Source organism: Aethalodelphis obliquidens, unplaced genomic scaffold, assembly GCF_003676395.1.
Source record: "Aethalodelphis obliquidens isolate GAN/ISIS:26980383/991018 unplaced genomic scaffold, ASM367639v1 scaffold79, whole genome shotgun sequence".
Classification (NCBI taxonomy): Eukaryota; Metazoa; Chordata; class Mammalia; order Artiodactyla; family Delphinidae; genus Aethalodelphis; species Aethalodelphis obliquidens.
In genome coordinates, this window is record NW_020838023.1 from 7,758,132 (window position 1) to 7,770,623 (window position 12,492).

At 38.9% G+C, this 12,492-nt stretch overlaps 2 protein-coding genes across 9 annotated transcripts in view; one reads left to right on the plus strand and one right to left on the minus strand.

Annotated features, from left to right (window-relative positions):
* MRPL13 (mitochondrial ribosomal protein L13) overlaps positions 1–7,754 on the minus strand; it is a 35,702-nt gene extending 27,948 nt beyond the window's left edge. Inside the window, exons 1-2 of one of the 2 annotated variants that reach the window (XM_027092583.1) lie at positions 7,630–7,754; positions 4,041–4,164 (exon numbers count right to left, since the gene is read on the minus strand). In XM_027092583.1, the coding sequence (XP_026948384.1) occupies positions 4,041–4,164; positions 7,630–7,656 (151 nt within the window). In that variant the 5' untranslated portion in view covers positions 7,657–7,754. Of the gene's footprint in view, positions 1–4,040; positions 4,165–6,862; positions 7,128–7,629 lie in introns of those variants that run through there. The other variant, XM_027092584.1, reaches the window with a different exon arrangement.
* Positions 7,755–7,954: 200 nt separating this feature from the next.
* MTBP (MDM2 binding protein) overlaps positions 7,955–12,492 on the plus strand; it is a 154,751-nt gene continuing 150,213 nt past the window's right edge. For 5 of the 7 annotated variants that reach the window (XR_003429893.1, XR_003429892.1, XR_003429894.1 and 2 more), the window contains exons 1-4: positions 7,955–8,146; positions 9,187–9,267; positions 12,167–12,240; positions 12,336–12,487. Coding sequence is in view for 4 of the 7 variants with exons in the window: in XM_027092578.1 (XP_026948379.1) it covers positions 8,029–8,146; positions 9,187–9,267; positions 12,167–12,240; positions 12,336–12,487 (425 nt within the window). In the remaining 3 variants the exon portion in view is untranslated. The remainder of the gene's footprint in view (positions 8,147–9,186; positions 9,268–12,166; positions 12,241–12,335; positions 12,488–12,492) is intronic. The other 2 variants (XM_027092575.1, XM_027092576.1) reach the window with 2 other exon arrangements.

Below are 12,492 nucleotides of genomic sequence, written 5' to 3' on the forward strand. Positions count from 1 at the left end.
TATTTGGCAAATTAAGTGACTAAAGTTCCCAAAAGTGACCCATGGTGGGCTACTAAGGCAGTTGGGCAAATGAACCTGAAGAACAAATGAAGAGGGTGAGAAGATACCTACACAGTCCCAAATAATGCTGAAATTACATTAGCTTTCAACCGGACACTTAGAGTTGAAGAAGCTAAGGCTTGTTAAGATTAAGTGATTTGTCAAAGCTCACAACAAGGTATTTAACTCCCTGTTCAGGCTCTTTCTGTGACGCCTATTTGGAGGAAAAATGGAATCTTTAACTTTCTAATAAACCTGAATTTATTTTTTAAATGTTGTTTAAGCTTTAAATATGCAAAAAGCATTTTGCGCCATTCAAAACACATTTTTACTTCAAAAAGGATCTTTCAAGGGACATTAGAAAGAATACCACAAATCAGGTGACAATCGTGTTCTTTCAGCTCTAAGGTATGAACATCTAATCTGGGAAAAATTATTCTCCCTTAATAACTTATGCCAAATCTCTACTGTATTTAATAATTCTTAGAAGCACTTCTTCACTGTCTCTAATTAAAACCAACCAGCAATTAAATCTTTTTTAACTGCACTAGGTATTAAAACAAAAGCCAATATTATGATTAAAGCCTAAAATCCTGGATACAGTGCAATCATTTCTATCTAAATTTCTGTTAAAATCCAAATAAATAGATATATGTCATTTTAAAATTTTAATTGAAACATTTTACATTTTACAATATGCACCAAATACATATAAATTGGAACTCTACTGCCTGATCAAGAGATGGTAGACGTTAATTAATATCTTTCAAACTTAAAAACTTTTTTTAAAAGTTAAAGTTTAGTAATAAGCAATTTTTAGAAAAAGGAATTGAGTTTATTTACAAAAATTTATCAGCTTAGATTTCTGACCCTATTTGATTTCTTTTTATAATATTAGGTGCTAAATTAAATGGCCAAATAAAAATTCAAACTAATACAATCAAAGGGAAAACTCAAAGGTTTATGTCAGGGAATCTAAGGTCTCCTTCATCCAGTGCAACACTGCTTTTACATATTGGGTCTCCTTACAAGATTTGGTTTGAGAAACGTTTGAAAAATAGCTGTTCCAATTTAGTAAGCAACAAAGGTTGGCTTTGGCCTTTATGTTTGTTTCCAGCCTTGAAGGACAAATGTCCAAATGCCTACTTCAACGTTTTTTTAGCATCCCTGAAATTCTGCAGGGCTAATGTGACAGAGGATCATGTAAGTTACCACAAAATCTACTGAGTGTAAAGACGTTGTGAGAGGAACAAGGTGTGTTGTTCAAATTTATGATAATATGTAAATATTCCTTTTAAAAGAGGCATGTATTCTAGATATAACCTGGAGCAAAAGCTTCAGTGCTTTGTACAATGATATTCTAGGAGCGAGATGAAGAATAAATGTGCGATTAAGACTGTAAAATTTAAACGATGCAGAGTTAACATTTGAAATAGACTGACACAACTGAATAGTAAGAGAGAAACATACATTAGCTGTGTAACTTTAAGAAGAGCATTCTAAACTTTTTTTTTCTAACAAATCCTTAAAAGATTTAAATAAATAATGCAAGGCAGAATACTAGTGAATACTAGACTAGTGAATCGTTAGAATTGTTTGGTGTGCTAACATTCATAACATTAACCTTTAAGAACTGTGTGAAACTTTCGTTTGATTTCATTCCATGTGCACCAGAAGTATTTTAAGATGATCTAATAACTTTAGATAATGCTTAAGAAAGGTTTCCCTTTGCTTCTTTTAAATGCTCATATGGTTCTCCTTAACTGATTAATTTGTAGGCAGTGAAAAGAATGGAATCCTCAAGAAGAATAAGGCACAATCCAAAAATCACCAAGTGGCCTTCCTTTTCCTGTATCAGTGAAAAGCAAACATGTTCAAAGAGCTCCCAAGTCTCCCATTCAGGAGGGCAGCTCTAATCAGAAGGAGAAGGGAGTGCCTATAAAATAGTTCAAATATTGTATACATTATGTATCTGAACATACATACAGGTCCATGGACTTTGTGAGATGCTGTGGCAAACCAACGTTCTACTTATAAGGTTATTTTTTTATGGAAACTGTGGTCTGGGTCAAGATCGAGATGATCTGGAGTTAGGAGAAGAATGCCCTCCTTTCACAAAATTTGGGAGAAGGTGGAATCAGTAGTAGCCACCTAATTCTTCTTAAAGTGTAGCACTTATCTGTCCACTGAATTAAAGTTCTGCTTCCTTACAAGCACGTCATTACTGCAAAAGTATTCCTTAAGTACTGATGAATAAGCGTGCTGCTAGAACACCAGAGGAGCTTTTGGGGCTGCCTGTCGGGCCATCCTTCCCTGGTAATGGAGAACAGCTTTTCTATGAAATTAGAAATTTACTTCTTAAAGAATGAATTGCATTTTTGTTTCACTATATTTAATATTTGGTTTTTATCAGCAAAACTTTGGACTTTTCATGCTATAAGATGTCACTAAAATCAAAACAAACTGCACGCAATTTTCAATTTACAAATATGTTGTTTTAAGTTTTTTCTAACATATACTGGGTATGTTTCATGTGTTCATAATCACTGTAAACATGTTTATTTGAAAACTGGCATACAATTTCCCAGAAAAACAATATGACAAACGATGGCCATATATACAGGAAGGGCTATAAAAGTTAATATTTAGGTGTGATAATGGCATTTGGGTTACATAGGAGAATATCTTTGTTCTTGGGTGACATATGCTGAAATATTTAGGGGGAGGTATAATGATATCTGTAATTTATTTTCAAATCATTGAGTAAAATATATGATAAAATATTAATAATTGGGTAATCTAGGTGGCTGGTATAGAGAAATTCACTGTACTACTCTTTGAACTTTTCTGAAAATGTGAACATTTTTATAATAAAAGTTAGAAAGAAGTAAAGGACAAACAACTCAGTGGAAAAATGGGAAAAAGAAATGCATAGACCTTTTACAAAATGGGAAATGACAAAAGGCCAATAAACAAATGAAAAGATTCTCAGCTCCATGTGCAATCAGGAAAATGCAAATTTAAACCACAAAGAAAGAGCATCTCCCATTTACTAGAGTAGTCAGAACTAAAAAGAACGACAACATCAACGTTACTGAGATGAGGAATAATGAAAACACCTGCATATAAAGACTAACTAGGTTCCCATTTTCAACCCAGTAATTCCTGTCCTGCAGACAGACCTCAGAGAAACTCTTCCACATGTGCCCTGGGAAAAAGGTACAAGAATACTGATAGCAATGTTGTTTGTAACGGCAAAAAAGAGGAAAACAACCCAAATGCTGAGTGTATGGGTATTCATTTCACCACCATTATTATTAATTTTCTTTAAAATATTATCTATATTCATATATAGGTAGAGGAATACATCTCTATCTATCTAAATATATCTTTGTATATTTCATGTTTCAAAATAAAGTTTAAACTATGATCAACTACAAAAAATGCTGTTGACAGGTCAGGCAAGATGAAGAGTAAGAACTGATACTTGGATCTTACAGGGAAGTCCTGCCCCCAACAGGTTTTTAACAAGAATGGAATAAGGGATCCTCAGTAAAAAACAGATCCTTAAAACAGCCCAGGGCTTCCCTGGTGGCGCAGTGGTTTAGAATCTGCCTGCCAATGCAGGGCACACAGGTTCGAGCCCTGGTCCCGGAAGATCCCACATGCCGTGGAGCAACTAAGCCCGTGCGCCACAACTATTGAGCCTGTGCTCTAGAACCCGTGAGCCACAACTACTGAGCCCACGTGCCACAACTACTGAAGCCCACGTGCCTAGGGCCTGTGCTCCGCAGCAAGAGAAGCCACCGCAATGAGAAGCCCACGCACCGCAAGAAAGAGTAGCCCCCGTTCGCCACAGCTAGAGAAAGCCTGCGCGCAGCAACAAAGACCCAACACAACCAAAAATAAAAAAAAATAAAAAAAACAGCCCAAACATCTTCAAAATTCTATCCTGACATGAAAACTGTGATTACCAATAACAGGTCTAAAATGATACTCACTCAGTTGATGGTACACAGGCTTATGCAATCCTTGAAGTTTAACTGATGCCAGGGCAGCAAGTTTGCCAGGGGGCTGCATTTTCCCATCTAAGAGATACCAAACTCGAGCAAAAGTGGCCCATTGCTTGAAAAGACAGAAGAGGAAACAAAGAAAATGCTAATTAAATGGAAACAGCTGAGTTTGCTATTATATACCATCACACATAATCTACAGTTAACATCAATAATTATTATGGGGCTTCTCTGGTGGCGCAGTGGTTGGGAGTCCGCCTGCCGACGCAGGGGAAACGGGTTCGTGTCCCGGTCCGGGAAGATCCCACATGCCGCGGAGCGGCTGGGCCCGTGAGCCATGGCCGCTGAGCCTGCGCGTCCGGAGCCTGTGCTCCGCGACGGGAGAGGCCGCGGCGGTGAGAGGCCCGCGTACCGCAAAAAAATATATATATATTATGAAAAAAGATCCTATCACTAAATAATTTTTTTGTTTTGTTCTCATTTCTATTTCTGTAAAAGGGGGATCTGTTCTCATTACTCTGCAAAGATTAACATAGTGATCTTTCCTGCTTGCTTTTCTATTAGCAATATGGGTTATGCTCTTTTAAAAACATTCCAAAGATATTATTTCCCTTTACATTATGACTTATATTTTTTGTACCGCATAGAATAGAATCTGGAGGGGTCACGAAAAGCTCTTATGAAAGTAGAAGTTGTTTATGAAGGTCTTCAAAAATATTTTGAGATTGGAAGGTACATTAACATTGAAAGATGAGTGGCCAATTATGAACTGAAGACTATTCAGGAGTTTAATTCCAAGGGAGAGTTAAATAGCAGAATGTAGCTGGAAAAGCATAGATGGATGATGTTGAATAAACTTAAATTTTAAAACACTGCCTTAGATAGACATCTTAGGCTGGCTCAGGCCTAAACCGCTGTCTTTGTGTCCATCACTGCCTTCAAACTCTTAAGAAAAGCACAGGCCAGAAAGATCTTGATCAGATGCTTTCTCTATGGATATACACAAGCAGCCAAACAGTGCTGGAAAAAGTACAACTAGGCTCTCTGGTTTTATCTTAAATTTAATTATCACAAATCTCAAATCAGCTTATAAAACTGCTTACCAATCTGCTGTTTTCCTGTTCTCATTCTTCTAGTCTCTACCCCATTCCCCTTTTATATCTTTTGTCAAGTTTATTTCATATATTTTGATGCCATTGTAAATGGTATTGTATTTTTAATTTAAATTTCTGATTGTTGCTAGTATATAGAAATGCACTACATTTTTGTATTTTGGTCTTGTATCCTGCAACCTTGCTAAACTCATTTATCAGTTCTAGTAACTTTTTGTAAATTCCAGTTTTTACATAGATGATCATGTCCTTTGCAAATAAAGAGCTTCTAGCCCATATACTTTCCATACCTCTCTCAGCTTATGAACTAAAAAAAAAAAAAAAAAAAAATTCAATTCAATTGTCTACAGGACAATCTTGTTTCTTCAATAAACTGTAAGAAAAAAAGACAGGAAAAGGAACCTATTATTAAGAGAGACATAAAAAAAATAGCAACTTATTGCTACTTTGGATCCTAATCCAAAGGAAGAAACCGTAAAAATATTACATATTTATATAATATACATGATATGTGTAAGAAAATTGGAAACGTGAACACATACTGGATATTTGATGATACTAAGGAATTGCTGTTAAATTTCCATTTAGCTTTGATAAATGGTAATGGGATTTTTTAAAAAATCCTTATCTTGTAAAGAACATATTGAAATATTTACTGATGAAATAATATGAGTCTGAGATTTACCTCAAATTCATAAGTAAGAGAAATAAATGAATGGGGGTACAGATTAAATGATATTGGCTGTGAGATTTTTGAAATTGGGTGATATCTACTTTTATGTATGATTAAAATTATCCAAAAAAAAAAACAAACTCCTGACCTCCCTTCCCTACCAGCGACTGCCTCATTTCTTTCCTCTTCTTTGTAGCAAACTCTTGCAAAGAGTTGTCTTTACTTTAATTTGTCTCTCCTCATTCTCTCTTCAACCTACTCCACCCTGGCTTTTATCTTCCCACACCATCACCAGCACACTACTGCCTGCCAAGTTTACCATGACCTTCACATTACTAAATCCACTGGTCAATTCTAAGTCTTTGACACAGTTGATCATTCCCCTCTCCCGGGTATTCTTTCTTCACTTGATTTCCAGGACACCACCCTCTATTGCTTTGTTTTGTTTTGTTTTCCTGTCATGCTAGTTCTCTCTTTCTCTTGCCTCTGAAATGTTGAAATGTTCCAGAACTGTTCTTGGTCCTCCTCTCTTCTCTTTACACATTTCCACACAGGCTTCATCCAGACCCATAACTTTAAATGCCATTTGTATGTTTATGATTCCCTAATTTACATCTCCAGCCTGGACCTCTTTCCTGAACTCTACACTTGCATTCAATTGCCCACCTGGCATATACACTACAGTGCTTCTTAAACCATATGCAGCAGAAGACTAGTTTTTCCCCAATCCACTGCAGACCAATACCTGATAGAAAAAACAAAACAAAAAACAAAACCTTTGATAAAACAATTAAAATACTGCCACAATGTCAAATTGCTACAGTTTTGTTGCGGAGCACTAGCTCCAGACGCGCAGGCTCAGCGGCCATGGCTCACGGGCCCAGCCGCTCCGCGGCATGTGGGATCTTCCCGGACCGGGGCACGAACCCGTGTCCCCTGCATCGATAGGCGGACTCTCAACCACTGCGCCACCAGGGAAGCCCTGCTACAGTTTTTTAATGTTTAATTTTACTTCCTGTATTTACCTCATTAGGGACAGGTAACAAACAGTCCAAGGAAGGAATCACACTTGGAGCAGGACTAGACTAAGAGGCGGCTTAGACCAACTCCTGCTCTTCCTCCTGAAACCTGCTTCAATCTCAGCCTTGCCTATCTCAGTTGATGGAACGTTCTTCCGGTTGTTGAAACAAAAAACCCTGGAATAATCCTTGTTTTTTCTTTTGCTGTCGGCGCACATACAGTCCTGCAGGAAATCCTGTTGGCTCCACCTTCAAACGGAACGTGACCACTTTTCAATACTACACAGTTACTAAGTCTGGTTTGTGCCACCATCATGTCTAGCCGGGATTATTTCAATAGCCTCCAAACAGATTCTTTGGTTCTCTTCTCCACCAATCCCCATCTCTGTACAGTCTATTCTCAACTCAGCAGTTGGAATGCTCCTTTTAACACTTAAGCGAGATCATGTTACTCCCCTTATTTTGCTCAGTAAATCAAACTCTTACAATAGTCTACAATGCCCTATATGATCCAGCTTATTACCTCTCTGACCTTCCCTCCTTCTTCCCGAGGGGGGAGGGGGAAAGAAACAAGAGAGGGGTTGACTGAAAAGGGGAGGGTAGGAGTACCAAGAAAACGACAGCAAGTGGTGGTCAGAATCACCACCCTTTGTGCTTCACCGAAGCATCTCCTGGCCCAAGGACCCGGCTTCCCATCCTACTCAGCTTCACTAAATCCGACCTCCTTCTGTCAGCGTAATGAATGCCATCGAGCTACAAGAGTCCGATCTCACCTGGGGCGCCCTAGAAAAACTCGACATGTTTCCTCAGTAGCAAGACAGTCCTTTTTCCAGGATCCAAGACCTGTCCCGCAGCATCAAGGGCCCGGCGGGAAACGCATGTAGCCGAACATGTCAGACCCTAGACAAGCCAGCACTCGTCTGCTTCTCTGCTTTTCCTGCATCTCCTCCAATCTTGCCACCGTAGCAGCTTCGTCATGAAGGGAGGAAATGATCTAGCTATTGAGAGAATAACCCCCGAAAGTAACTCGCTTGCTGGAAAAGCTGCGGAAAACCAATGGAGGGCACACAGTTTCCAGCCGACCTAAGTAGAAGGAACCGGAAGTGCGTCAGTAGCGCGGGCCTGTTTGGATGTGGAAGCAGAGACCTGAAACGGGGCCTCAGCCCTGAGAGATGGATCGGTACCTACTCCTAGTGATCTGGGAGGAAGAAAAAGTCCCGTCGGCGGCGGGTGCGGTGGCGGAGCATGGGCCAGGGGCTTCGTCCTCCGAGGGTACCGAGAAACAGCCAGGTAAGCGCTGGGCTGAGAAAGAGCGGGAACGGCTTGCAGGGAGGAGAAAAAAAATGTGATCAAGTTCTGCTGGAGTGACCTGTATGGAGTTGTCCCAGGAAGCTGTGACTCTATCTGGGATCGACCTGGTAAGGGCTGATAAAAGTATTTTCTCCGTAGAAAAAATAGGGACAAAATTGTGGATGTAAGATTCATAAGTTTCCGACACAGTAAATATTTAACTGTATAAATTCCCTACGCCTTGGAAATGGAATTTCTGTTCTTTGGACATATATGCATTCAATAGGTCGTTCTGCCTCCTGTGTTCCAAATGCAGGTAATACAGAAAGGAACAAGATGGAAAAGGATCTTACTCTCTTAGAGTTTACATCCTAACGGGAGGAGACGTTCCACACATAAACTAAGTTAAAAAAACAAATTATAGGGCTTCCCTGGTGGCGCAGTGGTTGGGGGTCCGCCTGCCGTTGCAGGGGACGCGGGTTCGTGCCCCGGTGCGGGAGGGTCCCGCATGCCGTGGAGCGGCTGGGCCCGTGAGCCATGGCCGCTGGGCCTGCGCGTCCGGAGCCTGTGCTCCGCGGCGGGAGTGGGCCGCAGCGGTGAGAGGCCCGCGTACCGCAAAAAAACAAACAAAACAAATTATAAATTTAAGACAATTACGACCGTTTGAGAATGCACAGCTTTTTGGTGCTCCTGTCTAGAATCTGTATTGCATTTTATTTAGCTTGTTTTGATAAAGCGGCGCTTTGAGGAGGAAGTGTATGGGGTTGTGTACAGAGTATTGTAACAGGATTTTCCTTCTCCGTTTAAAATTATTCTTTTGGGGGAATTTTGGATTTGTGTTAACTGGCAGGCATGTGCAAACCGGGAGCTTTACCTATTTTCTCTGCTTGCTTTAGATTATTATATCAAAACTTGTACAGAGTGTAGTTCTTTTATGTACAATATAGTGTACTTGAGAATCTCTGATGGTGAAACTGGAATAGGTCTACATTGTGTAACTCTTGAGCCCAGTTGACTTAGTTTGTTTTTTTCTTTTTCAGACTTAAGAGCAGCAAATGTTTATCACCTCCTGAAAAGAAGCATTAATGCTTCAATTAATCCAGAAGATAGTACCTTCCCTGGTAAGTAAAACATAAACCTCTCTTTTCACTGGCACAGCATTTGCATTGGAAATAAATTTAATTAATCTCATCACATGGGAGTCCAAGAAACACTTGTTGACTGTGTACAAGTCACTGGGATAGGGAAGCAATGAAAGAAATACAAAATGGAAAAGACACTATCCCTCTCTTCCTGATGCTTGGATGTCATAAAGTTGTTATGAAAATTATTTTAGGGTCTCAGTTTGAGTTTTGTTCCCTTTATGAGATTTTCTTGCCCATCTTCAGCTCCATATAAGATAGAGTAATGTGGCATTATAAGGAGGATTTGTGATTTTGTCGTGAGTACAAATACATCATTAATCTTATACCCATTTCCTTACCTTTTATTTTTCCATCCTTACCTCTTACTGATTCTTTTAAAAGCACTTCATAATTGTTAAACTCAGTAATCTTTTCTCCATTCTTATCTGCTTTAACTTTTTCAAAGTATTTGACTTTTTTGAAAATAAAATACTCTTTACTTTGTAAAAATCTTTTCTCCTTTGGTTTCTACTGGCATTATACAGATCCATGTATTTACATCTTTGTTAGTTATCCTCTTTTTTTCTTCCTTTTCTTGGCCTCTATCTGAGAGTGTCTTTCAGAGGCTCAGAAAAAAGGAGATATCAAAACAGGTCTAAAAGCTGAAGGAAGTTTCTGGAGATGTCAGGGAGAGTGTGCTTGTTTTGATACCTTTATAGTTCTCATGACTGTACAATCTGTTCCTTTCTCTTTCATCAGAGAACCTGTCTCTTGGATTTCAACTGTCACCTTTGGGAAATTATTTCTAATATCTATATGCTACCTTAGCCAGTTTGCCAAGTGCTGATAATACTCATTAATTTTTCAAGTTGGTATAATTTAAGTCAGTACTAGTATTGCAAGAAAGATTTTGATGGACTATGACATGTTCAATTAAGAACATGTGATTAGTTGCCTGTAAGATTGCAAAGTGAAAATATTTTGTAAAAGTTGGATACATGTGTCTGGAACTCCAAAGGAGAGTGAAGCTGGAGAAACAGATTATAGAATCATCAACATATAGATGTCAGTTCAAGCCATGAGAAAGGATGGGATTGTTTTGGATAGTGAGAATAGCAGAAAATCTTGAAATGAATCCCAGTATTTAAAGGAGCTGAACACCAGTTTTTAAAGGAATGAGAAGGAGCAGTGGGAAAGATAGGTTCCACAGAAAGCAAGTGTTTTCGGGAGAAAGTAGTCAAATGTGTCATTTTCGATTCCTTTCTTAGTCTTACGTTGAGAGGTCAAGTACCAACAGGACTAAAAACTGTTAAATTTAGAAACACATTAGTCATTGGTGACTTTGGTAAGTGTAGTTTCAGTGGCATGTTGGAGACAGAAGAACAGATTAAATTGGATTAGAAGGGGAATAGAAAAGGTAAACAGGAAATAGAGACAGTCAAGTGTAGATAGTGCTTTTAGAAAGTTTATCTTCCTGAAGAGTAAAGAAAGAGATATAGTAGTAACTGGAAAAGGGAGGTGAATTTAAAAGTGATTAAAAAAAATAATTTGAAAAATACTTGTGCATACTTAAATGCTAATGGGAAGGAAATGGCAGAGAAGGAGAGATTGAAGATGCAGGAAAGTCAGTGGCCTGGGGTCCCGGCAGAAGTCTGAGTGATAACCTTGATCAGAAGGGTAGTGCCTCTTACATGTAACAGGGAAGAATGAGGAAAGACCTAATGGGAATGCAGGAAGGGCAATATGTTTGCTGACAGGATGTTATGGGAGTTATAATGGCTTCTGTTTTCTTTATTTTTAATTTTTTAAATAAATTTATTTATCTATTTTTGGCTATGTCGGGTCTTCGTTGCTGTGCATGCGCTTTCTCTAGTTGTGGTGAGCAGGGGCTACTCTTTGTTGTCGTGCGCGGGCTTCTCATTGCAGTGGCTTCTCTTGTTGCAGAGCACGGGCTCTAGGCCCATAGGCTTCAGTAGTTGCAGCACGTGGGCTCAGTGGTTGCAGCACAGGGGCCCTAGATTTCGCGGGCTTCAGTGGTTATGGCACGTGGGCTCAGTAGCTGTGGCTCGTGGGCTCTAGAGTGCAGGCTCAGTAGTTGTGGTGCATGGGCTTAGTTGCTCTGCAGCATGTGGGAACTTCCCAGACCAGGGCTCGAACCCGTGTCCCCTGCATTGACAGGCATATTCTTAACCACTGCACCAGCAGGAAAGCCCGGCTTCTCTTTTCTTAAGGAAGTAGGAGGTAAAGTCTTCTGAGATTTTGGCAGTAACTGGTAATAGGCACTTAGCATCATTCTTAGCTTCCAAAGGTTCGGCTCAGTTATCACATTTCTCCTTCTCCCTCCTTTGAATACAATTTCTGTAGCTCTAAATTCTTCATTGCTCTTTTGATTCACACCCTGGGGTGACCCTTAATTTTGTATCTTCATGTAATATTCCAGCCTGCAAGAAGAGCATCTTCTTTATCTCTAGGCTGAAGTTACTCTTTAACTCCTTTCTCTTTGGCAAGGCTGAACCAAACCTTCATGGTCTTTGAGGAGGGAACCATTTTCCTTAAAATGACTTGCACGGTTTTGTATTACTCAAGAGTAATCGAGTGGGTGTATTTTTCAACATCTTTATAGTAGATTTTAGTGTTTGACATGATGATTAATATAATGATGTAGATTTTGAATTGTGATGAACTAAAGCAGAGTATTCATAGCGAGTGAATAATTTTGCTCTTTAGGCAGCTTCTCCTGTTTGAATTTTTAGCAGAGATTTTTAAAGATCCATATTTTATATATATGTATATATATATATATATTAAAATTACATAACTCTCTAAGTATGTATGCTATAACATCTGCTTATTTGTGGTATGCCTTTCTTCTAATAAGTATGATTTTGTTTTCAAGGCTGTTTGGTAGGCGGTATACCAGGTTCCAGGAAGTGGTTCTTTGCAGTGCAGGCAATATGTGGATTTTATCAGGTAATATAAATAAGAAAATAGTCACTAGTGAATGTCTTTGTTAATATAAATAATTCCATGAACCCATTATTTAATGCAATCTTTTGCTATATTAGTTTTGTAGTTCTGACTGGGAAGAGATACATTTTGGTGTGGAAAAAGATGAAATTGAAGATGTTCTTCAAAGAAATATCGAAGAATGTTTGAGTGCTGTTGAGTGTTTTGAGGAAGAAGATAGCAATAGCAGGGAATCATTATCCTTGGCTGAGTATG